This window comes from Sus scrofa, chromosome 4 (assembly GCF_054392235.1).
Source record: "Sus scrofa isolate SSC_HxYL_T2T_F1_AM1 chromosome 4, Sscrofa_HxYL_maternal_Yorkshire_Landrace_v2.0, whole genome shotgun sequence".
NCBI lineage: Eukaryota > Metazoa > Chordata > Mammalia > Artiodactyla > Suidae > Sus > Sus scrofa.
The window spans coordinates 82,423,310-82,450,700 of NC_139386.1; the positions used below are offsets into that span (position 1 = coordinate 82,423,310).

A 27,391-nucleotide genomic window follows, 5' to 3' on the forward strand; every position below is an offset into this window, starting at 1 on the left:
TGGCGTTGCTGTGGCTGTGGTGTAGGCCGGCAGCTGTAGCTCCGATTAGACCCCTAGCCTAGGAACCTCCATGTGCCACAGGTGCAGCCCTAAAAGGAAAAAAAAAAAAAGGAAATTTAATAAGGGACTAGACTTCTGTTTCTCAAAAATGTGATCCTGGGTTAAAGGGGAAGGTGGATTTGAGATGGACAAAGTGGACCTGGTCACTCAAACACCCCCTGACCGAGTACACCTGTCTCACGTGTCTTGGTAGAGGAGATTGCTATATGCCATGCTCCTTGGGAGGAGATTTCGTAAAAGTGGTAAATAGTTAAATAGTAAAACAAAACAATGAAGTCTCTCCCTTCTGGGATAGAGCATACATGACATGGGGCTTTGGAGTAAAATCTGGGATGACCTTGAGCAGCCTGCATAACTTTGTTGTTTCTGTGGCTATAAATGAAAAAATGGTTGTTCAGTCATTCATTCAACAAATATTTATTGGAGCTTCTGCTGTGGTGAAATTGGATCAGCGGTGTCTTGGGAGTGCTGGGTCGCTGGTTCCATCCCCAGCCCAGTGCAGTGGTTTGGGGATCCTGCATTGCGCAGCAGCTTGAATCTGATCCCTGGCCCAGGAACTCCATGTGCCCTGGGGTGGCCAAAGAAACAAACAAACAAAATATTTATTAAGCACCAATTTTGTAGGGTAAAAGGAGAAGCTACCGTAAAGAGTCCTGATAATGCACCAACTTCCAAAATAATGTGTTTTGTTTTTTTGTTCTCTTTTCCTTCTATGGCTGCACCCGCAGCGTGTGGAGGTTCCCAGGCTAGGGGTTGAATGGGAGCTGCAGCTGCTGGCCTACACCACAGCCACAGCAACGCCAGGTCCGAGCTTCATCCTACCTACACCACAGCTTTCTGCTGCGATGGATCCTTTAACCCACTGTGCGAGGCCAGGGATGGAACCTGCATCCTCATGGATATCAGTCAGGTTCTTAACCCACTGAGCCACAGGGGAAACTCCTAGAATACAGCATGTTTGCTTCTCTTCACCCAATTCTTACCTGGGAGCTGTGTGGGTGGGGAAGCTCAGCTCCATGTGTCCTTCTTACTCAGGGACAGAGCCTTTTAGCAGAGCTGCACTTTCTCCTGGGCATCCCCGCCGGGCAGCAGCAGGATCCTCCCGGCAGGGAAATAATGCTCACTGTGTGTGCTGTGCACACATGCTGGCTGTGCTGCGACAGAAGGGCCCGTGTCCCCAGGCCCAGAGCACCTGGATCAACAGGAGGGCACCCGCCAAGCTCTGGTGTGGAGGCTGCAGGAAAACATAACTTGTCCTGAGTCAGGTGGTAGGAGAGCCCACTGCACTGAACAGCCAGCAGCCTTCCCTGCACCAGGCCCTGCTGCGTGCACGCGCGCATACACCTGGGACATGGCAGAACAGAGCCGGAAGGAAAAGGGCCTGCCTGCGGGGTGCTCACCTTCCCGCCAGACTCATAAACACATCAACCGCACCATTCCCATGGGGATGAGAGCCGAGAAGGAAATATAGCAAGGGTGAGGAGGAGAAGGGAGTGACAGGGGCAGGGAGCAGGGGGAACACTGCCCTGAGAAACTGACATTTCAGATGAGAAGCAAGAGACAGCAGAGCGGACAGTAAAATGTAGACTGCACAGCATGTGCTATGCTATTTGTCCACAAGAGCTGTGGTTCTGAAGACTGGGGAGAGTGGGTACACTTAACTAGTAAAGAAAGTTTTGTAAGTTCCTTAAAACCCAAAGCAAGTGGTTTGCCCACCTTCCTGTGGAAGCAAGACATTCTTAGAGGTCCAGTGGAACTTATTAATAGCAATTGAAATTCCTCCAAATTTCAGCTGGAGCGGCAGACTGGCAGAACTGCCTGAGTTACCCTTGGAGGCTGGGCCTCATGGGAGCGGAGGGCATTTCATGCAAAATAAAAACCAGGAAGCAGGTCCATCGGACCCACAGAACCAGAGAAGGAAATCCTGCAACAGATCCATCTAGCTGGCTAAAGCCTCCACCAGTTCTAAATGAAGAAATATTCAAAGCTGATTTAGGAGAGCCACTTTAAGCACATTAATGTAATGTTATGCAAAATTTGTTGCATAAAATTACGTGTGCTTGAACTAGAAACTACACAATCCTCATTCTCCAGGCATCCTCCTCATTAAATCTTTTTAGGGTCTATATTTATAAAGTCCCAGGTTGAAGAAGCCTTCTAATTTCATTTTAATTTTATTACAAATAATAAAAATGATAATGACCTTGAGGGGTCACAGAGACTGGAGGCTGGGAAAGGGAGAGGTGAAGAGACAGTGGGAGGGGGTGGCATGGCATACAGCGTGGAGCCGGGAACAGCAAACGGGGGCGCACAGATGGTTCTAAAGAGAGAAGCGATGAATGAATTCAAAGGCGTCATCGTCTGCAAGCAGTGGCAGTGAAGTCAGGGCACCATTTCCATGTCGGTTATTGGAAGACGACGGTAATGCATACATGTGATAAATGAACAGCACTTTACATGTAATTTTATTTTATTTTTTTGATCTTTCTGTCTTTTTAGGGCCGCACGCGCAGCATAAGGAAGTTCCTAGGCTAGGGGTTCGATTGGAGATGTAGCCGACGGCCTACACCACAGCTCATGGCAATGCCCAATCCTTAACCCACTGAGCAAGGCCAGGGATTGAACCCATAACCTCATGGTTCCTAGTCAGATTCGTTAACCACTGTGCCACAATGGGAACTCCTGTTTTTCTTGTTTTTCTTTTTTGGCTGCCCCATGGCACATGGAGTTCCTGGACCAAGGATCAAATCTGAGCCACTTTGTCAACCTATGCCGCAGTCAGATGCTTTAACCCACTGTGCTGGGGCTGGGGAATCAAACCTGTGTCCTGGCACTGCAGAGACATCACTGATTCTATTGCCCCACAGCGAGAACTTCCAAATATTAGTTCTTTGAAAAGATCAACATTATTGACAAATGTTTAGCCACACTGACCATGGGTAAAAAAAAGAGAAAGATGCAAATAGCTGAAATCTGAAATAAAAAATAGAAATAGAAAAAAGATTCTAAGAGATTATGAACAATTATATACCAAGAAATAGATAATCTAGATGAAATGGACCATTCCTAGTAGTGCACAAGTTACCAAAACCGATTCAAGAAGAAAAATCTGAAGAGACCTATAACTAGGAAAGAGATTGAATCTGTAATAAAATATCTCCCAGCACAGAAAAGCACAAGACTAAATGTCTTCACTGCTGAATTCTACCAAATGTTTAAAGAAGAATTAACATGAATTCTCAACCTCTTGCAAAAAATAGAAGAGCAGGGAATTTTTGTAACTCATTTTATTATTATTATATTTTTGTCAAGGTGAAATTAATGACATAATGGAGTTCTCACTGTGGCACAGTGGATAAAAGATGATCCAGCTTATCTCTGTGGCATTGCTGGTTTGATCCCTGGCCCAGGAACTTCTGTATGCCAAGGGTGTGGCTGAAAAAGAAAAAAAAATAAGGACATAAAATTACAGGAGGCTGACTCAGCAGGTTGACATGAAGCGAGACCAAGAGGAGAGGGCTCCCAAGAATTGACACTGCAGATAGATGTGGGCAGCCTTCGAAGCGGCAGCCTCAAAAGGCACTCTGGTTGCAAAAGATTAGAGAAGATTCTTTCCCCCACTTCTCCTGCTAAGTACAATTAAAAATCCATGAACTTACATATAAAATAGACATAAGAAGAATCTGAAAGTTGGAGAGAAGCCGGGCAGATTAGGGACCTTGGGACCTAAGGAAGGTCCCAGTGGTGAGTTCCCCGGGTTTCTTGTTGTCACTACCCAGACTGGGTGCCGGCAAAGTGCCAACCTCAGCCTGCTATTTCTTGTCAAAGACAGGAAAGGGACAGCATGGCATTAAACAACACTTTTAGACAATGACTGCTCCACTACCAAAGTCAGCTAGGCCTCATGAATCTAGAAAAGGCCAGGGGGCAGGGGATTCTCCCAGAAAGCCCCCGGAAACAACGTCCTAATGATGCATTGATTTTAGCTCAATAAACCTCGTTTTCAGACTTCTGACATGCAGAAATGTAAGATAACGAATGTGTTGTTTCAAGCTATTAAGATGGTACTAACTTTTTAATAGCATCAATAGGAAGCTAATTATAGATTTTGGTACCAAGATTGGGGAGCAGCTATAAAAAAATATCTGAAAGTGTGGAAGTGGCTTTCGATTTGGCTAAATCATAGAGGCTGGAAGAGTTCTGAGGAGGAGAGGAGAAAAACCTTAGGTTGTTTGAACAGACAGTTAGTTGAATGTGGTTGTTAGTAACTCTGCTGGCCTGGACTCAGGGCAGTGAGAAGCACAGCAGAGAAACAATATTGTCTTGGAGAATATGTAAATCACCAGGAACAGACTGTTAATAAAAACAAAGACATTGATACTCCCTCATACTGGTCAGATTGGCCATCATCGAAAAGTCTACAGATAACAAATGCTGGAGAGGGTGTGGAAAAAATGGAACCCTCCTACACTGGTGGTGGGAATGAAAGTTGGTACACCCACTGTGGAGAAAAGTATGGAGGTTCCTTAAAAGCCTCAAAAAAGAAATACCACATGGTGCAGCAATCCCACTCATGGGCATAATCTCAGACAAAATAATGATTTAAAAGGATTCACGCACCCCTATGTTCATGGCAGCATTATTCACAGTAGTCAAGACTCGGAAACAACCTAAATGTCCATCAACAGATGAGTGGATAAAGAAGTATGTTACTTATATACTATGGAATATTACTCAGCCATAAAAATGAAATAATTCCATTTGCAGCCATATGGATGCAACCAGACATATTATCATACCAAGTTAAGTAAGTCAGAAAGAGAAAAGACAATTATCGCATAATATCACTTATATGCAGAATCTAAAATATGGCAAAATGAACCTGTCTACAAAAGAGAAACAGAATCACAGACATAGAGAACAGAAATGTGGTTGCCAAGGGGAAAGGGGGAAGGAGTGGGATTAACTGGGAGTTTGGGGTTGGTAGATGCAAACTGATTACATTTAGAATGGATAAGCAGTGAGGTCCTGCTGTGCAGCGCAGGAAGGAATGTCCAGTTTCCTTGGATAGAGCATGATAGAAAGGAATATTAAAAAGAATGTACGATGTGTATAACTAAGTCATTTTCCTGTACAACAGAAATTAGCACATTGTAAATTAACTGTACTTGAAAGGAAGAAAGAAAGAAAAAAGAGATCAAAGGCTCTGCTATGAGGGCCCTGAAAGAAATGAGGAAAACGTTACTGGAAATTGGAGGAAGGGGATACTTGTTACCTTCTGGCAGTTTCGTATTTTTGTGTGGAAAGTAGAACTTGTAAGTGATGAACATGGACATTGTTGTTGTTGGGTTTTTTTTTTTTTTTTGTCTTTTTCGAGCCACATCTGTGGCATATGGAGGTTCCCAGGGTAGGGGTTGAATTGGAGCTGTTGCCACTGGCCTACACCACAGCCACAGCCACACCAGATCCGAGCTGTGTCTGTGACCTACACCACAGCTCACGGCAACACAAGATCCTTAACCCACTGAGTGAGGCCAGGGATCGAAACTGCAACCTTATGGTTCCTAGTCTGATTCATTTCCACTGCGCCATGATAGGAACTCCTGAACGTGGACATTGTTTAAGTCAAGTCTTCATGGCCCTTTTTGAAGATGGTAAGGCTGACTGCATCAAGGGAGCACCACGAGGGTTTGTAGTTGGCAACTGCAGCTCAACTCCAGGCACAAGCACAAGTATGGCCCAGGAGCAGCTAGGGTCAGTGAATGGAAACTTACTAAGAGGAGACGTCAGGGGTAGGGGGATTCTGGCTAAAGTGGCCTGACAGGAATTTTGCTGAAGGCAGGTGCCCAAGGCTGAGGATGAGGAATCTGATCAGGGTGGGGATTTTCACTAAAGGGAGTCAGCAGGATTCTTACTAAAATTGAATTAAATAAGCCAAGGCCAGATCCCAAGAGCAAAACCTAGTGAGAACAACGGCTCAGTGGAACCTGAGTTTGGTCCCAGAGAGTCCTTTTCCTTCGGAAGCTGAGGAGATTTTTAAGGAATGTTGAACGAAGGGGATGTCTGCTTTCTTCTTGCAACTCCTAAGTAAAATGTGAGGGAAGAGTTACACTGAAGGAAGAACTGCTAAGCAGAAAGGAATCAGGGCTTGATGATTTGGGAAACTCTCATCCTACTCAGGTTGCAAATGATGCTAAAATTAGGAGATCCCTGTCAGAACTTTCCCTGAGAGCAAGCCAGGAGAGTGGCTGGACACCACTCATCATGCATCAGGGTCTTCAAGCACACGGAGGGCTTTTTTTTTTTTGCCTTTTCTAGGGCCACTCCCGAGGCATATGGAGGTTCCCAGGCTAGGGGTCTAATCGGAGCTATAGCCGCCGGCCTTCGCCACAGCCACAGCAACACCAGATCCGAGCCGTATCTGTGACCTACACTACAGCTCATGGCAACGCCGGATACTTAACCCACTGAGTGAGGCCAGGGATTGAACCCGCAACCTCATGGGTCCTGGTCAGATTTGTTAACCGCTGGCCCATGATGGGAACTCCCACGGAGGGCTCTTTGACAAGATGGGTACATGTTTGTGGACTTCCTCAGCCTTCTAAGCATAAACAAGGAATAGATGTGGGAGTGGGCAGGAAAGCTTTGTAGAGAAGTCTTTTGTCTAGTGAGTGAATCCCTAAGACACGCATGGGAGACCCACAAGATTCTCGGAGAAACACTGAACTGAACTGGACACGACGAAACCAAAGGAGGATGCCAAGCTGTCAGACCGTCCCTCAAATTCTACAGGCAGGAAGCAGGCTGATAAAGCTACTCAACTATAAACCTGCTACCTTTCAGGAAAAAATGAAAGATGACTTTTAACAGTGGAGCCAGGAACCCAGAGGGCAGATTCAGGAATTCAGAGGGTGAATCTGTGAGCCCAGGTGGTTAGAGTCCCAGGCCCTCAGACCACATGGAGTTTGCCCACTTGGATTTCTAAGCTGCTTGTGACTAGTAACTCCATTCCCTCTTCCATTTTCTCCCTTTTGCAATGGGAATATCAATAATGGGTATCGCATATCTTTCCTGCCATTATATTTTGGGTGCAGATAATGTTTTCTAGCTTCACAAGTCCATCAGTGGATAGAAATTTTACCCCAGAACGGATTATACAAATTTAAAAGAAATTATACAGAATAGGTTCTTTGAGTATAAAGGAATCAAACTGGAAATCAATAACAAGAAAGAGGAAAAACCTCCAAACTTTGAAACTAAAAATATGTAAAAAAAAAGTGCATAAACTAAGAAGGAAATCTCAAGAGCAATAAAAAATACATTAAACTGAATTAAAATAAAAACGAAATTTGTCAAAATTTGTAGGACACAGCTAAAGAAGCACTAGATGAAAATTCATGGCCCTAAAATGCTTATATTAGGAAAGAAGAAAGTTCCAAATAAATAGTCTAAGTCGTCACCTCTAAGTATGAGAAAAAGAGCAAAATAAATCTGAAAGAAGCAGAAAGTGTTTTTTGTTTTTTGACTTTTGTCTTTTTAGGGCCACACCCATGGCATATGGAGGTTCCCACGCTAGGGGTCCAATCGAAGCTGTACCTGCAGGCCTACACCACAGCCACAGCAATGAGGCATCCGAGCCGCACCTACAACCTACATCACAGCTCATGACGGCAATGCTGGGTCCTTAATCCACTGAGCGAGGCCAGGGATCGAACCTGCATCCTCATGGATGCTAGTGGGGTTTGTTGACTGCTGAGCCATGGGACAGGAAGTCCAAGAAGGTATTAATAAAGATAAAAGCATAAACGAATTAAATCAAAGACAAAAAATAGAGAAAAGGAATGAAACAAAAATTGATTTTTTTTTGTAAAAATGAATAAAACTGATGGACCTCTAGGAAGACTGACAAAGAAAAAGAGAGGGAAGACACAAATTGCTAATATCAGGAATGAGACAGGGGACCTTAATACAGATCCCGGGTTCATCAAAATGATAATAAAGGGATATAAAGAAGACTACACACATAAGTTTGACAACTTAAATGAAATCACAACTCACTTAGTATGAAATAGATGAGTAGTGCTCTAATCATTGTAAAAACTAGAAATAAAGTGTGTCCCTCAGTAGATGATGACTAGTTCGATTAACGGTGGCATATCTATGCCAGGGACTGAGGTATGGGGCTGTGATCTCCTGATCACGGCCATCAGACCGCTAGGCCTTTTCCCAAGATCACACTGAGGGGAGAAAAACAATAGGACCCAATGTGAAGAACTGAAAACTTGGTAAAGATGGACAAAATGTGCAAAACAGCAACATCCAGTCCAATTTACAGGTAGGTGACAAAACTATGTAGGTTATAAAGAGGTGAAAAATAGCTCAAAGACAATGAACAGGACTAGAATCTGATAACCCAAAAAGGTGTGTTATGGTTTTCTATTGAAACATAAAATTTCTCTCTACAGTCAAAAGAAATTGTTAATTTTCTCAACAGATAATGCTAATGAAGCATTAATGTATTTGCATGAAATAGTTTTTTTTCCCTCCTGATTATCAGTTAAGTTAGGGGGCTATGCATAAAGACATACACATTTATGAAGTGTGCATTTCTGTTTTACGACTTTTTTTTTATTGTTAATGTTCTCAGACTAAAAGTATCTTAAATCATATCTGCGATTTTTTTCTTGTCTGCTGTTGATTCTCTTACTTGTTTAGTGATAAACAAAACTTTAAACTTTATTATCTTCTTTTTTTTTATGGCCAAACCCACAGCATAGGGAGGTTCCCAGGCTAGTGGTCCAATCGGAGCTGCAGCTGCTGGCCTATACCACAGCCACAGAACTCAGGATTGGAGCCACGTCTGTGACCTACACCACAGCTCAAGGTAATGCCAGATCTTTAACCCACTGAGTGAGGCCAGGGATCGAACTTGTGTCCTCATGGATGCTAGCTGGATTCATTTCCATTGAGCCATGAAGAGAACTCCCCCAGGGCCAGGGACTGAATCCAAGCTGCAGATGCAACCTGTACCACATGTGCAGCAGTGCTGGATCCTTAACCTGTTGCCGCACAGTGGGAACTCCTAAGCGCTCTTATCTAGACTCTAAGAACTGGGACTAAGGTCTTCAGAGAGTCACTGTCACTGGAATCCTGGCTAGGTACCAAGGACGTGACAAGGAATGTATCTGCCCACTGGAGAGTACATTTTTCATCTTTGAAACACAACAACAAATAGCCCCCGGCTTCTCGTTTGAATATCTAGCAGTGAGACTTCTCACGCTCGTATTCTGTTCTTCTCAGAAAATGGGAAAACTATACCCCCGCACCTTGCCAGTAGATTGAGTTCTGACCCATAAGCTGGATCATTTATTTGCTGGCTTAAGATACAAAAGAGCTCTCTTTTCCTGCCATAACAGTGGTGAAAAGCACGTTAGGACGGTGGGGTCTGGAACGCTGGGCCAATCCGTGGCAGACAGCTACCCAGAATTCACCTGATAAGCGTGTGTAGTGGGAAAAGCCACAGCAATTTTGTCTTTTAGGGCAGCATAATCTAGCCTACACAGAGGGACAGGAGTTAACAGAGTTTTATATCAGGGAGCCCTACAGTTTATCATCTAAACCTGAACATGGGACAGTGAAAGGCACTAATTATTAATCATTATGACAGGGAGTTCCTGTGGGGAAACAGGTTTTTGTTTTGTTTTGCTGCTCACCAGACCCAGGGCATCTGCCTGGGGAAGCCTTGGGGTATAACTGTTGTTACAACAGCAACAAAGTCAGCAAGCAAAGTCAGCTTTCTGTCTTGCCAACAACTTCACCTCTTCAACAAGGCAAGGGACCATGTGACTTGGCTACCTGCTTAAACAGATCAAGATGAAAGGGAAAGAGGTAGAATACAAATATAAACTAGCACTGGAGAGGAATTTCATCTTTTGGCTGTTGGCCGTTTAATTAGACACCAAAGGAAGCTAAGACAACCAAAAGCCCTCCTTCTGTAACATTCAGAGGGAGTTTACTATGGAGGCCAAATTCTCAATGATTAGAACATTGTTAGTTAATTCCCTTAAAGAATTCTTGATTTTTAAAAGAGTTGTCTGGAGTTCCCTTTGTGGCTCAGTGATAACCAATCCGACTGGTATCCATAAGGACACGGGTTCAATCCCTAGCCTCGCTCAGTGGGTTAAGGTTCTGGCATTGTCTTGGGCTGTGGTGTGGGTCACAGACCTGGTTCATATCCTGCATTGCTGTGGCTGTGGTGTCAGCTGGCAGCTCCAGCTCCAATCGACCCCTAGCCTAGGAAACTCCATGTGCTATGGGCGTGGCCCTAGAAAGATAAACAAATAAACAAACAAACAAAATAAAGAATTGTTTAAGTAAAAATATTCCTGGAAGGAAACCTAGTTGACTCTGCATGCGAGGCACGGTGGTGTGAATCCTTGGCTCTTTCCAGCAGGTGCAGGTTCTGGGTCACTGGGATACATGGCGGAGAAGCGGAGGAAATTCAAAGTCATCAGAGTGGGTATGTGTGTGTGTGTGTGTATGAAACCACAGAGAGGCGGTGTGTGTGTGTGTGTGTGTGTGTATGAGACTACAGAGAGGCAGGTGTGTGTGTGTGACCACAGAGAGGCCCCTGCACAGCCTCAGGCAGCATGAGGACACCTGACACAGGAGGAGAGCTGAGGTATTGCTCCTGTCACCTGCTGATTTACAGCTGGTCCTGGCTGTAAAGGAGCGACAGGATCCAAACACCTGTGCTTTTACACCGCCTGGATCACTTAACCATGACCTTCAATTGGGCTACACTGAAGACTTCCAGCGTATTTGGTATGGACCAGACTCTGTAAATAGCTCCTTGAAAAAGCAAAGAATTAAATCACATTCTGATGTATCTAGCATTTTTGCAAAAAGGAATGGTGTTGACAATTATTTAGGCCAAGGCTTTGTGTTAGGATTTTTTTCATTTAAATTCTGTTCTGCCCTGAGAATGGATTTGTTGACACAACTCCTAATTTTAGTATTATTTTTAGCAAACTTTCAATTTAGTGGGATTTTTAAAAAAACGCTCTATTTGAAGACCAATTGGATCTAGTCAATTCCTCCTAATTACTGTGTTTTAAATTATCAACCTATTTACAGCAGGAAGAATCTATAAATCTATAAATACTAGTTATCACTTCAGTGCCCGGACTCATTATGTGATTCAGTTATCTCATCAATAAAGACAGGCTTATCGACCAGACAATTTATCATCATTTCAGAATTCAAATGCCACAGCTCAAGCACACACACAAACTGCACTTACACCATGGCTCACTGAGGCAGATGCTCAGATGGTTTGAGCTCACAGCAGTAGTTCTGTTCAGTGTAATTTTTGGTTCTGATATAAGGCAGGAGAGTCTGTAGCACATAAATAAGGCGAATGTGGCTCCTCGTTGCTGTACAGCCGGTTTACCTGCCAGACCCTTTGCACTCTAAATTCTAGATAAGTGAGATTAATCTCTGCTCTTGGAAAACACATCATGAGTGGTCCATTTCAGTGTTACTCTTTACGCTATTCCCTTTCCTAAATGACCATTCTCATCATCTTTGCAATGAAAAATTTGGTCTAAATTTTGGGTCTTGATTCAAGTTTGACTTCTGTCATGGAGCACTTCTATGATGCAACACCAACTTAATTTTACACTTTTTACTGTGTTATTACATTAGCAACTTAAAATATATAAACCTATGACGTATAGTTTTTATTAGGGCAATTTCTTCCCTAAACTGTTATTCTAATGAAAAAGAAAACTACATAATCATATTTGAGTTTTAGAAAGCAGCATGTTTTGCAAAATTTGAAACTAAGCTACAGTGTAAATATCTGTCTTGGGGAAATGATCTGAACTTCTTATACTTTTAATCTATTGAACAGGGAGGTGAAATCTGATGTGTGGAGGGAAGGCAGGTTCCAGGGCAAGAGAAAAAGTAAGCAAAGATAACCATCAAATCATTAAGCAATGATATCAGTTGTTTAAGATGAAGCAATTAGTTATTGATCACTTCAAAAGGGTTATTAATTAAAAGATATATAGCAATACATTATCACATTCATAAACTCCTTAGACTGGTGACATAAAAACATTTAAGTACAGCATATTATACCATCATGTGCCTCAATTTTTTTTTTGTCTTTTGTCCTTTTAGGGCCGCACCCACGGCATATGGAGGTTCCCAGGCTAGGGGTCTATTTGGAGCTGTTGCTGCCTGCCTACACCACAGCCACAGCTACGCCGGATCCGAGCCGCATCTGCAACCTACACCACAGCTCACGGCAACGCTGGATCCTTAACCCACTGAGCAAGGCCAGGGATTGAACCTGAAACCTTATGGTTCCTAGTCAGATTCACTAACCACTGAGCCACGACGGGAACTCCTCAAATTGTTTTATAAAAGAAATTTTCCCTTTAACATGGCTGGCACTTGTCCTTCCTTATTCTTATTTTCACTGAATTTCTATTAGTGTAACTGGAGCCACAGCAGCGACCTGAGCCAGATTCTTAACCTGCTGAACCCACCAGTGAACTCCTATCAATGTGCTAATTATAAAATGGATAAAAAAACCCACCTGGCCAATTTAATATTACATAGTATAAAATTAGAGTATTAAGCAAACCGAACAAAATAAGTAACTTTAAGACTCTGCAATTTAGGTGAGATTGCGGGTTGCTGTGGCTGTGGTGTAGGCCAGCAGCTGCAGCTCCAATTCAACCCCTACTCTGGGAACTTTCATATGCCTCGGGTATGGCCCTCATTAAAAAAAAAAAAAAAAAAGATTTCTAAGCCAATGGAAAAGAGAAAAAGAGTTGATATAGGAATCAGTACTAGTCCATTATCAGATATTTTCCAGTAAATCCTGAGGTGAGAAATGAGGATTAAAGCAGTCATTTATGTGTCTTTGATATTCTTTTGTCAGACAGAATAAAAGGGATCTATATATAAAAACAGTGCAACACAAATATACATATATTATGACTTAATATTTTTTTTTGTTGCTTTTTTTTTTTTGTCTTTTTAGGGCCTCACCCAAGGCATATGTAAGTTCCCAGGCTAGGGGGCAAATCGGAGCTATAGCTGCCGGCCTACACCACAGCCACAGCAACCCGGGATCCAAGATGCATCTGTTACCTACACCACAGCAATGCCAGATCCTTGACCCACAGAGCAAGGCCAGGAATAGAACCTGCATCCTCACAGACACTATGTTGGGTTCTTAACCTGCAGAAGCACAACGGAAACTCTCCAGGTTGTTTTTTTTTTTTTTTTTTTTTTTTTTCCGTCTTTTTGCCTTTTCTAGGGCTGCTCCCTCGGCATATGGAGGTTCCCAGGCTAGGAGACTAATTGGAGCTGCAGCCGCCCACCTACGCCAGAGCCACAGCAATGCAGGATCCGAGCCACGTCTGCGACCTACACCACAGCTCTCGGTAATGCCGGATCCTTAACCCACTGAGCAAGGCCAGGGATCAAACCTGCAGTCTCATGGTTCCTAGTCAGATTCGTTAACCACTGCGCGACGATGGGAACTCCCCCAGGTTGGTTTTTTAAAACTCTTATTATAAAATAACTTTATACAGACTTTATTGTAGTTTTTTTTTTTTTTTAAACATTAAGTAGTTTCAGAAAATAGGGAGTTCCCATTGTGGCACAGCAGAAACGAATCCGACTAGGAACCATGAGGTTGTGAGTTTGATCCCTGGCCTCACTCAGTGGGTTTCGGATCCAGTGTTGCCATGAGCTGTGGTGTAGGTTGCAGACCTGGTTCAGAGCTGGCGTTGCTGTGGCTCTGGTGTAGGCCAGCAGCGGTAGCTCTGATTCAACCTCTAGCCTGGAAACCTCCATATGCTGCAGGTGTGGCCCTAAAAAGCAAAAAAAAAAAAAATGTTTCAGCAAATAGAGAATAGTTTTGAAATGCTGGGAAACTACTAGAGTCTGCAGATCAACTTGGCATTCTGGCTGGGTAGTTCCGAGAGAAAAAAATAAAGGAGAATCACTCAAGGTTCAGGCCCACAGCAGCAGCAGTGGTGCACAGTTCTGGGCAATTTTTGGAGGGTGAAAAGATCGCCCACACAGTCTTCTTCACATCCACAATCACGAATAGCATGGAACAGCATCACCAAAACATCACAGTCACTCAAAGGACTGAGAAAGGCTGGTGAAGGAAAAAAGACGGGGGAGGTCCGTGAACAATGCGGCTCACAGCCTGAGAACACTGATAGACACTGGCAATACCAGGATGGGAGTATTTTCACCACAGCGAGCCTATTTTCCACTCAGTTTCATTCCTATGAATCACATGTACTTTAGAAAAAAAAATAGACTGAAAAAAAAGACTGAAAAAGTGTATTTTCAAACTTTTAACATTGATCAATTGCCCAGAGGACTTGTTAAATTGGGGTGGGGCCCCTTGAATTTGCACTTCTAGTAAGTTCCCTTATTGTTTGATGGCTCTGGTCCCAGACCACGTTTTGAGAACCACAAATTTAAACAAAATCTGGTTCATTAGTTATAGCTAATGTCTGCAAACAAAGTTTGTCCTGAAGTTAAAAGTTGCCCCTTCCTCTCTGTCAGCTCTGAGACAGCTTTATATTTCCTTGATTTGTAAATTATATAAATATCACTTCTCTGGAATGCAGGGTCTGAAGCTTTCTCCACTTGCAAATTCTAGTCCTACTCATAAAACATAAATTTCTATTTCTTGGAGTTCCCGTCGTGGCCCAGTGGTTAATGAATCCGACTAGGAACCATGAGGTTGCAGGTATGATCCCTGGCCTTGCTCAGTGGGTTGAGGATCTGGCATTGCCGTGAGCTGTGGTGTAGGTTGCAGACTCAGCTCCAATCTGATATTGCTGTGGCTGTGGTGTAGGCTGGCGGCTACAGCTCCGATTGGAGCCCTAGCCTGGGAACCTCCATATGCCGCAGGAGCGGCCCTAGAAAAGGCAAAAAGACCAAAAAAACCCCAAAACGAAACAAAACAAAAAAACATAAATTTCTATTTCTTAAAATCTGTAAGGAAATGCCGATGTGTTGTCCTTGTTTTTCAAACATAGAGAAATAAGTATAGTAAAGCTAACTTTCTTTAGAGAGGAACTATTTATTTTTATTGTTTCTTTTGCGGGTAGCAGGTGGTGGACTTTTAACTGTACTGAAAACAGCACAAGGAAAAACAATAGCAGAACAAAGCAGTTCCTTATTTGGTGGATTTTCCCCAGACACTGCAGGTCAAATGAAAGATATGAGGAAATTCTTTCAGGCCTCAGACCAGAATTGGCACTTCTCACATAACCAAGGCCCATAACACAACAGAGTTGACTGCAAATAACTAGATGATTTAAGGTTAATCTGGGCAATAAATGAAGACCTTCAATCATAAGGCTGAAGAAAACATGCAACAACTCTAGCCAAGACTTTGGAAAATGTCAACTCCTAGGATGGTGACAGTAGTTTGTATTCTAAATTTAGCTCGACAAGCATCTGTTGAATGCTTTATGTGTGGAAATTACAACGTTCCTCTCTGCAAAGCATTCTGTAGTCACAAAGTATTCACTCTGGCTATTTTTTGCTTAATATTAAAATCGCAGCAAGTTGGTATGAATAATAAAGTTATCAGAGCAAGTATTACTTTCCTGTTGCCAGGACCAGACTTGCTGCAACAATGCACCAAGAACTCTAGGTATAAACTATCTTGTAGGCATCTAAATTAATCAGTCTAAATAAATCTCTAAGTAATTCCATATGATGGAATAATTTAAAATTATCCATGAAAGGTGCTAAATGGAGGAACAATGAGAAAAGGGCTGAAGGAGGAAAACCCCAGGAAGATGCTGGGTTGCGGCTGCTTTCCTGTTGAACTACTCGCCCACAGCACTTGGTCCTGTTTATTAACCTAGTACTTACTAGCAGTCTTACTAAAAAATGACCTGTGGTCAACTTTCATGCAGTTGTGAGAAAAAAGGTCTCAAACTCTGAAAAATTCCTATAGCAGGATGGAGAGAGTAAAGAAAATACAAGAAATGAAGAGGAAGAAAGAGGATCAAGAGTGCAGCAGTTGTTTAATGATTTTAGCTACTTTTCTACCCTGGCCATTTTTTCTTATTTAGCTTATGGTAAGGTTTTCATGTGCTCAAATCTCTGCCTGGGATGGCAGCAAGCGAACCCTTTATGACTGTTACTTGACTCCACAGGTTAGGGTGCCCTGAGACCACGCTGGGGGGGGGGGGGGGGGCAAGGAACCCAAGGACCAAGGGCGATGGCCCATGGAGAAATTCTGCAGCTCAGAGTTGAACGTCCACCTGATTTGCATTCATATTCCATTTGGTGCAAATAAAATCGCTGACCTGGACCGCAGACAACCTTAGCAGTTTTGCTCTGGTTTGCAAGCTCTTCCCTGGCGATGTCAGCCCTGACCCTGCTTGCAGGTTCTTCGTGAAGAGCATGTGATTTAACCACTTCTGCACACAGTCAGCCTTGGTGGGAAACAGCGCCCCGGGCTTTCTAGCCAACGCGTTCACCGGAGGCAGCTCGCCAGCTAGGCCGCCTCACTTGAGCTCGTCTGCAAACCGCAGCCCAAGAAACCACAGGCCCAACGCTTGGACGTGCACCCGGCGCGGCAACCCCGGGCTCGGCTCCCGGGCCCGCCGCCGGTCGAGGAATGAGTGCCCCGCGCTGACCGACAGACAGGCGCCCACACGCCGGCAGAGCCGCTCAAGGCCGGGGACAGGCCTCGGCTCCGTGGCGAACGCGAACACAACAAACCAGGAAGCCTATTCGATCATCCACAACCGCGGCTGCGGGAGCGGAGAGCCTGCTCTCGCGGAGTCTCTCGCGGCCTCAGGACCCCGGGCCGCGTCAAGACCTCGCGTTGTTTGGGCCTGGGGGCGGGGCGCCCCAAGGGGCGGAGCCGGATGGGGCGGCCCCTGGCCTTGTTGACTTCGGCGTCCTCGCGCGCGACCCACGCACCCGCCGCCGTCCGCGCATGCCCGGTCTCCGACGGCTCCGAGGCCGCGGCGCTCGGGCTTCCTCAGCCCGCGTCCGGGCCCCGCCCCTCCCCCCGGCGGTGGCGGCGGCGGCGGCGGCGGAGGAGGAGGACGTGTTGTTGTGGCGGCGGCGGCGCCGGCTGCGGCGGAGCCCGCCAAGTCCCAGCGCCTCACCTGCGCCCGCCGCGGAGGGCCGGCAGACCGCCTCGCCGCAGGTAACGCCGCCGCCCGCGGGTTGGGACAGGGGCCGGGCCGAGAGGTCGGGGTCCCAGGGGCCGGAGAGGGTCGCGGGGGTCGCGGGGCTGGGGGGCCCAGAGGTCGGGCTGGGCGGCTGAGGGGGCGGGGGTCTGGGGGGTCCAAGGTGTCGGAGGGATCCGGGCCCGGTGTCTGAGGGGGGTTGAGGGGGCCAGAGGTCGAGGGGACTGGGGGCGTCTGGGCCTGGCGGCTGGGGGGGGGTGTCGAGGGGGTCGGGGGGAGTCTGGGAGCCGGGGGCCGGGCTCCAAGGGGTCGAGGGGACGGGGGGTTTGGGCCTGGCGGCTGGGGGGCCGGAGTCGAGGGAGTCTGGGGGCGAGGGCGTCTAAGGGGTCGAGGGGCTGGGGGTCTGGGCCGGCGGTCCAGGGGCGTAGAGGGGGCTGGGAGGTCAGGAGAACCGGGGGTCTGGAGGAAGTCGGGTCCTGGGCTGCTGGGGGTAGAGGGGCGGCGCTGGGGCTCTGGCCTGCCCTCGCCCTGTGACTTTGTTGTTGTTTGCGGCTGGAGGAGGAGCCCGGCCCACGTCGGCCCGGGAGCCTCGGCGCGGCGCCTGGCGGGGTTTCAGGGGCTGGCGCGGCGCTGGCGTTTGCTCACTTTCGGTGTTTCAGTCGGAGCATTTCCTGCTGTTTAAGGGCGGGCGGGTCTTCTTGGGGCTTCAAACTCCGGCGTAGACAGGACCCAGGGGTGATTTTGCTAATATGAGGCTTCCCCGCCTCCGTCCAGTGCTGTGTTTTCGCCTGTCCTCTTTTTAAAATTGAGAGGTCCTGAGTATATTTTTGAAATTACATACTAGAAAAATTGGGGTATAGAGGAGAAAGTACGGTTTTACCAACAGTTTTTTTTTCCTCCCAGTTTATTTTTTATTTTTGCACAAAGTATTACATGGCTCTTTAAGAAAAAACTAAGCAGCAGCCCAGCAATGCAGTTTGCTCCCCCTCTCTCCCCGCCCCATTTCATCCCATCTTACTACCCTGGCTAACCAGTATTAAAGTGTGGTGTTAGGCCATGAAGGATATTTCTGTGCATGTTATAAGTATATTTTAAAAGCAAAATTGGGATCAGGTATAGCATATAGTTTTTATTGGCCAACAATACTCACGGATATTTGTCCGTTTTATTACGTCTCATTCTTTTTAAAAACCGCAGAGCTATATTTTATTGCTGAACATCGTCTTCAATATTTCTATGATCTTTTGACTTTTAAATAGCATTTATTTATTTATTTGTCTTTTTAGAGCCGCACCCATGGCATATGGAAGTTCCAGGCTAGGGGTAGAATCAGAGCCTCAGCTGCCCCAACCTCCACTGCCACATCCACGCTGCTTCTGGGACCTACACCACAGCTCACAGTGACTCCAGATTCTTAACACACTGAACGAAGCCAGGGGTCAAACCCGTGTCCTCATGGATGGTTCCTTACCATGAGCCACAGTGGGAACTCCCTTAAATAGCTTTTAATAGGGTCTACAAACTAACACGGAAACATAACGTTGGTAAAATGTTCAGAATGTCTAAGGCCAGTTGGCGATACTTACATATTAGGAAGTTGAGTAATATGTTTACACAGAGCTTCATGGTAGCTTACATGAGGCTTGGATGACTTTGTAAAGCAGATTGCTAAAATAGTTTATTATTTGTTTTTTTAAGTGCATTTTTCAGAGTAAACTTAAATTCCATATGGTCAGCTGAAAACAAATCAAGTCCCTCAAATGTGAGATGGCCTGTGCATGAAGAAGAGTTAAAGTTGAAAACAGTAGCCTACAGAATTTGTATTTCAGACAGGTAAAAAGTGTTTTGATAGTAAACCATAGGAAATGAGCCATTAAGTGGTAAGATGATGCTAACTGCTTATTATCCAATAGGACAAAGCTAGGAAATCTCTGTTACATTTGATATTTTTGAGTGCAGAAGAGCTGGAGGCCTTGCTGATTTAATCATTGACCTGTATTTATTAAAAATGTGCTGTGTGTTCATGTTGGTGCTAGCTTCCAGGGAAGACAGCTGAGTGAGGTAATCACAAACAATGCAGAACCTGAAATCTCAGGCCCAGTTGTGTGGCATTTTATTATTTGGGGAACTGTGTTGAGAAGAAGTCAAAAACATCCATGGCATTTTAGTTGTCGCCACTGGTAACAATGCTTTTTCTTAGGTGTTCCTCACAACATAGGTGACATGGGTTTTTAAATGGAGATTCATACCTTTTTGCATTTTTGGTGGGGGTTACCTTAGACTCAGGTGTGCTTAATCCAAGAGCCTGCTTTGTGCTCTGCTGTGCTGCCCCTCGTTAATGTAAATTACTCTACAAAATTAGTGATCTTAGAATTCCCTTCTCCTTTTCGGCTTGGAAATGTTCCTACAAAGTAACAGATATGAATATAATTGCATGCACTGAAAAATAAAGGATAGTGTGACACTCTTTTTAGATGAGGTTTCTGAATGTATTATTAAAATACTCAATTCTTTGAGATGATGCCATTAACCAAGAAGATGGGGGATTGTGTTAACTTTAGTCACTGCTTGATACCATGGTCAATTTGGATATTATAGTAAATTATAGCTCTTACAAATGGTTTTCTTCCTTTCTTTCTTTTTCTTTTCTTTTTTTTTTTTTTTTTTTTTTGGCTTTTTAGGGCCGAACCCGAGGCATATGGAGGTTCCCAGGCTAGAGGTCAAGTTGGAGCTATGGCTGTGGTCCTGCACCACAGGCCACAGCAATGACACAGGATCTGAGCCCCGTCTGCCATCTACACCACAGCTCATGGCAATGCTGCATCCTTTACCCACTGAGTGAGGCCAGGGATCAAATCAGCAACATCATGGTTCCTAGTTGGATTTGTTTTTGCTGCGCCACGATGGGAACTCCTGGTTTTATTTCTTACAGACTGTTTCATTTCATTAAATAGTATTTTTATGAACTCGGTTATACTATTGAAAACCAAACTGATGAAAAGAATACAAAGAGGACCCTAAGAAGATTAAAAATTGCATATTTATTTTGGTCTCCTAAAAACGCATCATGACAGATAATTTAATAGAGTATATGTCATAATATTATGGTATATTAATCCATTTTGGTTTTCCAACAGATGTGACAACTGTGTGGTTTAAAGAAATACGGCAGATACTGGAATTAAAGTATGATCAATTGTAGTATGTGTTTGATAGGAATCCATGTATAGAAAAACATTTGAACTTTTATTCTTTTTTTTGGTCTTTTTGCCTTTTCTTGGGCCGTTCCTGCGGCATATGGAGGTTCCCAGGCTAGGGGTCGAATTGGAGCTGTAGCCGCTGGCCTATGCCACAGCCATAGCAACACCAGATCCAAGCTGAGACTTTGACCTACACCACAGCTCACGGCAATGCCAGATCCTTAACCCCACTGATCGAGGCCAGGGATCGAACCCGCAACTTCATGGTTCCTAGTCGGATTTGTTAACCACTGCACCACAATGGGAACTCCCCCTGAACTTTTTTTCTTGGCAGTTGTTAAGGATGGTAATTAGAGTCACTTTTTTTTTTTTTTTTTATTTGCTTTTTAGGGTTGCACTCTCGGCATATGGAGGTTCCCAGGTTAGGGGTCTAATCGCAGCTACAGCTGATGGCCTACACCACAGCCACAGCAACACCAGATCCAAGCTGAGACTTTGACCTACACCACAGCTCACAGCAATGCCGGATCCTTAACCCTCTGAGCAAGGCCAGGGATTGAACCTGCCACCTCATGGTTCCTTGTTGGATTTGTTTCTGCTATGCCACAACAGGAGCTCCCATTAGATTCACATTTAAATGGCAATATTTGTCATCATTTATCTCTTGGACAGGTTAGCCTGGATACGGGTGGGTTTTATAGTTGTGGGACACAAAAAAATTCAGCACTAGAAAGATGTCTTTAGAATGTATTAAAACTTTCAGCTGTTGGAGGACAAGGTATCCAGTGCCTAGTGAGCAAATTCTCAAAAATTAGTAAGAGATATTATGGCTGATGAGAAGGAATACAGAGTTTATTATCCAGTTAAGCCTGAAAATCCTTTTGGAGGGCATCTGTTCATGAGTAGCCAGAAACTGGTAAATATTTAGATCCTTCGAATGATAACAAAAGTATTAAGTATGATCTAGGTTTAAAATCCAGTTGGGATTTAAAAGCTAAGTATAGAACAACTTACACTTGGGCACAACTTGGGCAATTGTGGAATTGCCCAAAGGACCTGTTTCTAGGGAGAAACTAGTTAAGATGAAAGAGAAGCCAAAATAGAGGGACAATACCTGAGAGTTGGCTGTCAAGAGTGGACAGGTGAAGGGGGTCCTCAGAGTCACATGTATGCATAGAGGTCAAGGAAGATGAGAACTTAAAAGATAGGGTTCCTTGAGCTTTGTGATACTGAAAAAAAATCTAATTATTATCCTGTGTTAGCTGTGTCCTGCTGGGGGTTGAATTGGAATAATTAACACTTCAGTAATGTGCAGCCTCTCATAAACCTCTAATAACACATTATCATAAGTCAGTTCAGTTTATAATCTAAAGTACAGTGAGCATCTGAAGAGCTGTGAGGTCTTTGTCTTCTCTGTTACTCCTACAGGCCAGCACCTCAGACTCCTTGCCCTGTGGCCTTTATTTTCTCATCTCACCTCTTAAAGTACAAGTATTTCCCAAGATTGAGTTCTCATCTCCCTTCCTAGAACTGACTTTTCTCCTTCCAGGTCCCCACAGGCCCCTGGTTCCTACTGTTCATTCCCTCTTTGCTGAGGCTCCAGTTCTGCATCACCTTCATTTTCTTTCTACATCTTCAGACTTCCCTTTTGTTGTTTTCCTTGATAGATTTTTTAAGTGGCTGTCATTTTTGTTATCGTCAATCAAATAGATTTAGAATTGAACTGTTTTCTTTGCAAATTTAATTCTTCTTATTTTACTTGTTTATATATTAATGACTCCAACATATTCTTAGTCGTCTAGGCTCAAAATCAAAGAATGCCTTTGATTCTTCACTCTTCCTTTTCTCAGAAATAGTTTGTTGCTTTACTGTGTGAGGTTCCTGATTCCCCTGTGTCTTCATTTTCTCAGCAGTGAAGTACTTTTAATCCCTTTGCTGCAGTTGCCATCAGTGGAGACATCCCTCATCTCTCCATTTTGCCATCCATCATGCATGCTGCTATCAGATTAATTGTCCTAAATGCAGCCCTGATCATGACTTTTCCCTGCCTGCAGAAGCAAACAAAACAGAAAAGCCCCAAACTTAGTCAGCCCCTGTGCTGTGTGCTTTGTCTCATCTAGTCCTTGTAATAGATTTATGTTGTAAACACTACTTTACAGATGAAGAAAGCAAGGCTTCAGGAGCCTGAAGGAGTTGCTAGTTGGTAGAAGAACTGGAGTTTGAATCCCAAGCTTGTTTTCCAGGTCTGTGTTCCTGACCTTTGTAGGTCCACTGAGTGGCTCCTGATCGACTCTGGAATAAATCCCTGGTCCTCAGTGCTACCTATCAACACTGCATTACATGGCACCGGCACCCCTTCTCAGATTTGTTTTTTGTTTATTCAGACATTTGGATTTGTATGCATTTCTGTTTTGAATTTCTCCCTTTCCCACCTCTGCCTTCTGAAGATTTGCATGTGGAACGCCAGCTGATGTGCTGTATTTCCCTAGGGCCCCTCTGGCCTAGCTGGTGGTGAGGCTCCTCTCATTCATACAGGTTTTCACCCTCCTTCTTTCCTGCTTGGAGTTTGTTTCTGATACTCTCAACAGTTGTAATTGGATTATAAAGCGCTTGAAAGCAGAAATCAGGTCTTACCCCTTGTATCTCCCAATAGATGCTTAGGAAATGCTGTGAACAAATATGAAAATAATCTCTGGTGACCTGCCTTCTTAATGACAATTTAAGTAGTAAATGATTTTAGTTGGTAGAAGACATAAAATAGTTTATTGAAGTTTTTAGTTGTGTGTATGTAATAAAACCATATTTTCTTGTTGTAGGCTATCAAATGATTTCAGTTTTCATATTGATTGCTAGGTAATTATAAGTTTATTTTTTAAAATTTGGTTTTTGTCTGTTTCTTTTTTCTTCTTTTTTTTTGCTTTTTTGGCCAGCTGTGGTGTATGGAAGTTCTCAGGCTAGGGGTCGAATCCGAGCTATGGCTGCTGGCCTACACCACAGCCACAGCAGCTCAGGATTCCAGCAACCCACACCACAGCACATGGTAACGCTGGATCCTTAACCCACTGAGTGAGGCCAGGGATCCAACCCACATCCTCATGGATACTAGTGTGATTTGTTTCCGATGAACCAAAACCGGGAACTCCGAGTTCTGTTTTTCTTTATGCATATGTCTGAGTTATTGACAGATATGAACATGTGTGTGTATTCTTAAGATCAACGGTTGGATCCTTTTCCATGCTTTTGACTTAGACATGTTTTCAGATACACTGCAGTATTGTTCTAAGCTCTCTGGCCTCACAGCTTTCTCTGTGCTTCTTGGTTTGGCAAGGATAAAGCTGTACCTATACTGCAGTGTTGCTTTATTCCTTTTGGTGATACCAGGAAGCTCTAACATTTTGGTTGAATGAACTGCCCTCATATAGATTATACATAACTTTTTTTTTTTTTTTTTTTTGTCTTTTTGTCTTTTTAGGGCCACACCCTCGTCATATGGAGGTTCCAGGCTAAGGTTCTAATCGGAGCTGTAGCTGCCAGCCTACACCACAGCTGTAGTAACGCCAGATCCGAGCCCTCTGCAACCTACACCACAGCTCACGGCAACGCCGGATCCTTGAGCGAGGCCAGGGATTGAACCCGAAACTTCATGGTTCCTAGTTGGATTCATTTCTGCTGCACCATGATGGGAACTCCGATGGTACATAACTTTTTGCTTCCTTTTTTAAATTTTATTTTTATTTTTTGTCTTTTTGTCTTTTTAGGGCTGCACCTGTGGCATATGGAGGTTTCCAGGCTAAGGTTTTATAGCTTGGAGCTGCAGCTGCTGGCCTATACCACAGCCACAGCAGCGTGGGATCTGAGCCACATCTGTGACCTATGCCTCAGCTCATGGCAATGCTGGATCCCTAACCCACCAAATGAGGCCAGGGATCGAACCCGAAACCTCATGGTTCCTAGTCAGATTCGTTTCTGTTGCACCACAACGGGAACTTCACTTTTTGCTTCCTAAAGAATTCTTGTGAGATTTCGTACTATTTCACATCTCTCAAGGTTAATGGTTACCACGCAGAGGTAAGATACAGTTTGGCTACTTAGTAGTTAATTTTTGCTTTATTTTAATAAAAATACTTTCTATTAGGAGTGAGAATGGAGGCTATCTTGTGATGGTGATGGGGGAGACATTTGGGGTTTCATTTTTTGGAACAGTAAATGCATGACTCTAAAGGAGTGAGATCGATTCTCACACTAATCAATTTGTCAGTCTACTTGAAGGTATTAAAGTAGTCAGAAATAGTTCTCTGATGATAAAAGCAAGTTTTCATTTATTAAACAAATTTAAAATAATTGATTTTGAAAATAGGTACTATAGTCACATAGTTCAAAGTTTAAGTGGTATAAAAAGTTTTATAGACTGGAAATGACTCCCTGATCCTCCCATTCTCCCCACAGAGGTAGCTAGTCATCTCTGATAGAAAAGAAACAGTTTATTTGTATACAAGTAAATTTGACTCCTTTTCTTTCCTTTTTTTTTTTTTTGCTTTTTAGGGCTGCACCTGTGGCATGTGGAAGTTCCACGGCTAGAGGTTGAGTCAGAGCCACAGCAACAGCGGGGTCTGAGCCATGTCTGTGACCTACAGTACAGCTCAGTGCAACACCATATCCTCGACCCACTGAGTGAGGCCAGGGATTGAACCTGCATCTTCATGGATCCTAGTCAGATTGGTTTCCTCTGAGCCACAACAGGAACTCTGACCACCCTTTTTTTTTTCCAGTTATGTAATGACGAGGTATATTGTAAACAGTTTCACTCAGTTTTCTTTTTTTAGGGCTGCATCTGAGGCATATGGAAGTTCTCAGGCTAGGGGTCGAATAGGAGCTGCCACTGCCGGCATACACTACAGCCACAGCAACATGGGATCCAAGCCACATCTGCGACCTACACCACAGCTTATGGCAACGCTGGATCCTTAACCCATTGAGCAAGGCCAGGGATTGAACCTGCATCCTCATGGATACTAGCCAGATTCGTTTCCACTGCACCACAATGGGAACTCCTCACTTGGAGTTTTCACTCGCTGTATGTGTAATAATTCCATATTAGTAGATAAAGAGTTTCTTCATTCTTTATTTTTTTTTAATTTATTTTTTTGTCTTTTTGGCATTTCTTGGGCTGCTCCCGCAGCATGTAGAGGTTCCCAGGCTAGGGGTCGAATCAGAACTGTAGCCACCAGCCTAGACCAGAGCCACAGCAACATGGGATCCAAGCCGAGTCTGCAACCTACACCACAGCTCACGGCAATGCCCGATCCTTAACCCACTGAGCAAGGCCAGGGATCGAACCCGCAACCTCATGGTTCCTAGTTGGATTTGTTAATTGCTAAGCCACGACGGGAATTTCGCGAGTTTCTTCATTCTTTAAAAAATTTTTTTTGCAGTCTCAAATTATCTGCTATATATTGCTGCATATATAGATTGTATATCATGTATTTAAGCACATCCCCTGCTGATTGATATTTAGATTGTTTCCATTTTTTTTTCTGTTAAAGCCATTGAGATAACTGAAGGGAGGGAAATAGATAAAAGATAAAAAGAATAAAAAGAAATAAGATCCTTCTCTTTAGGGAAAAATAAAGTTTGAAAGCTGAAGAGGGTATTTCCTGGTGGGGAATGCAGTGGCTTCCTTTTTTGGCTCGATGGTAATGGTGAGTGAGGGGAGGGAAGGATGGGATCACGGAAGGTGCTTCCTGGAGTCCGTGGCTGGCAGTCCACTGGCACGCATGGGGATGGTGCTGGTGGCTGGCAGCAGTTCCCGAGACCAGTGTCTGCTCTGGGGGCTCTGTGTGCGTTTGGGAGTTCTGTGCTTAGAAGTCATTCTTGATGTCTGAAAACTTGTCTCTCAGACAGTGGCCTCTAATAGTATGTTTAATGTAGGAATTCTTTTCAGGGAATGAATGAGAAGGAAATGTCATGGCCATCAATACAGTATATTTTATGAGGTTGTTAATGCTTTAAATTGTAGTAGTATTCGGAGTTCCCTTTGTGGCTCAGCGGTAACGAACCCTACTAGGATTCATGAGGACGTGGGTTCGATCCCTGGCCTTGCTCAGTGGGTTGAGGATCCAGTATTGCCATGAGCTGTAGTGCAGGATGGCAGCTGTAGCTCTGATTCTGCCCCTACCCTGGGAACCTCCATATGCCGAGGGTCTGGCCCTAAAAAGACCCCCCCCCCACAAAAAAAAATTGTAGTAGTATTGTATTTTCAGAGATAAGATTTAAACTACTGAAATAAATGAGGTTAAAAATTCCTCCTTCAGGAGTTCCTCTTGTGGCTCAGTGGTAACGAACCCGACTACTATCCATGAGAATTCGGATTCGATCCCTGGCCTCGATCAGTGGGTTAAGTATCCTGAGTTGCTGTGAGCTATGGTGTAGGTCACAGACACGACTTGGATCCCGTGTTGGTGTGGTGTGTTGCTGTGGCATAGGCTGGCAGCTGCACCCCCATTCAACCACTAGCCTGTGAACTTATGGCCCTAAAAACCAAAACAAAAAACAAACAAACAAAATCCTCCTTCAGCAAACCTCCCCCATCCACATCTGTTCCTCGTGGGTTGATTGGGTAATAATAGTGGCTTTTTAACAGTGTGGTATGAATCCTTTCAGATTTTATGTATAAACAGCAATAACATTCATGCATCTTAAAAGTGTGAGTCAGAATCCTATTGAATAGCAAGTAAACAGTAAGAATAATGATAGTCAGAATTGTGTGGAATAGCAAGTGAATAAGACAATGATGGGATACAAGGTAAATGCTCTTTGACTCCTTTAGACCAGTGTGCTATAAATACAGGCTATTATTATGTAAAGTGTAACAAACAGTTGCTAAGGTTCTGTAGCTTGTCTATCTGGTTACTCTAACAAGTC

At 44.1% G+C, this 27,391-nt stretch overlaps 1 protein-coding gene and 2 long non-coding RNA genes across 9 annotated transcripts in view; 2 read left to right on the plus strand and 1 right to left on the minus strand.

Annotated features, from left to right (window-relative positions):
• Nucleotides 1–453: 453 nt before the first annotated feature.
• LOC146403891 (uncharacterized) lies at nucleotides 454–1,173 on the minus strand. The gene is made up of 2 exons (XR_014843838.1): nucleotides 1,044–1,173; nucleotides 454–628 (listed from the first exon to the last, which is right to left on the minus strand). It is a non-coding gene; the product is annotated as an uncharacterized LOC146403891 (long non-coding RNA).
• Nucleotides 1,174–13,349: 12,176 nt separating this feature from the next.
• On the plus strand, nucleotides 13,350–15,014 carry LOC146403892 (uncharacterized). The gene is made up of 2 exons (XR_014843839.1): nucleotides 13,350–13,419; nucleotides 13,948–15,014. It is a non-coding gene; the product is annotated as an uncharacterized LOC146403892 (long non-coding RNA).
• A 2,030-nt stretch (nucleotides 15,015–17,044) lies between these two features.
• PCMTD1 (protein-L-isoaspartate (D-aspartate) O-methyltransferase domain containing 1) overlaps nucleotides 17,045–27,391 on the plus strand; it is a 63,766-nt gene continuing 53,419 nt past the window's right edge. For 3 of the 7 annotated variants that reach the window (XM_085022410.1, XM_085022411.1, XM_021089411.2), the window contains exons 1-2: nucleotides 17,081–17,287; nucleotides 18,969–19,103. Coding sequence is in view for 1 of the 7 variants with exons in the window: in XM_085022413.1 (XP_084878539.1) it covers nucleotides 17,072–17,287 (216 nt within the window). In the remaining 6 variants the exon portion in view is untranslated. Of the gene's footprint in view, nucleotides 17,288–18,968; nucleotides 19,104–27,391 lie in introns of all 7 variants that reach the window. The other 4 variants (XM_085022408.1, XM_085022409.1, XM_021089409.2 and 1 more) reach the window with 2 other exon arrangements.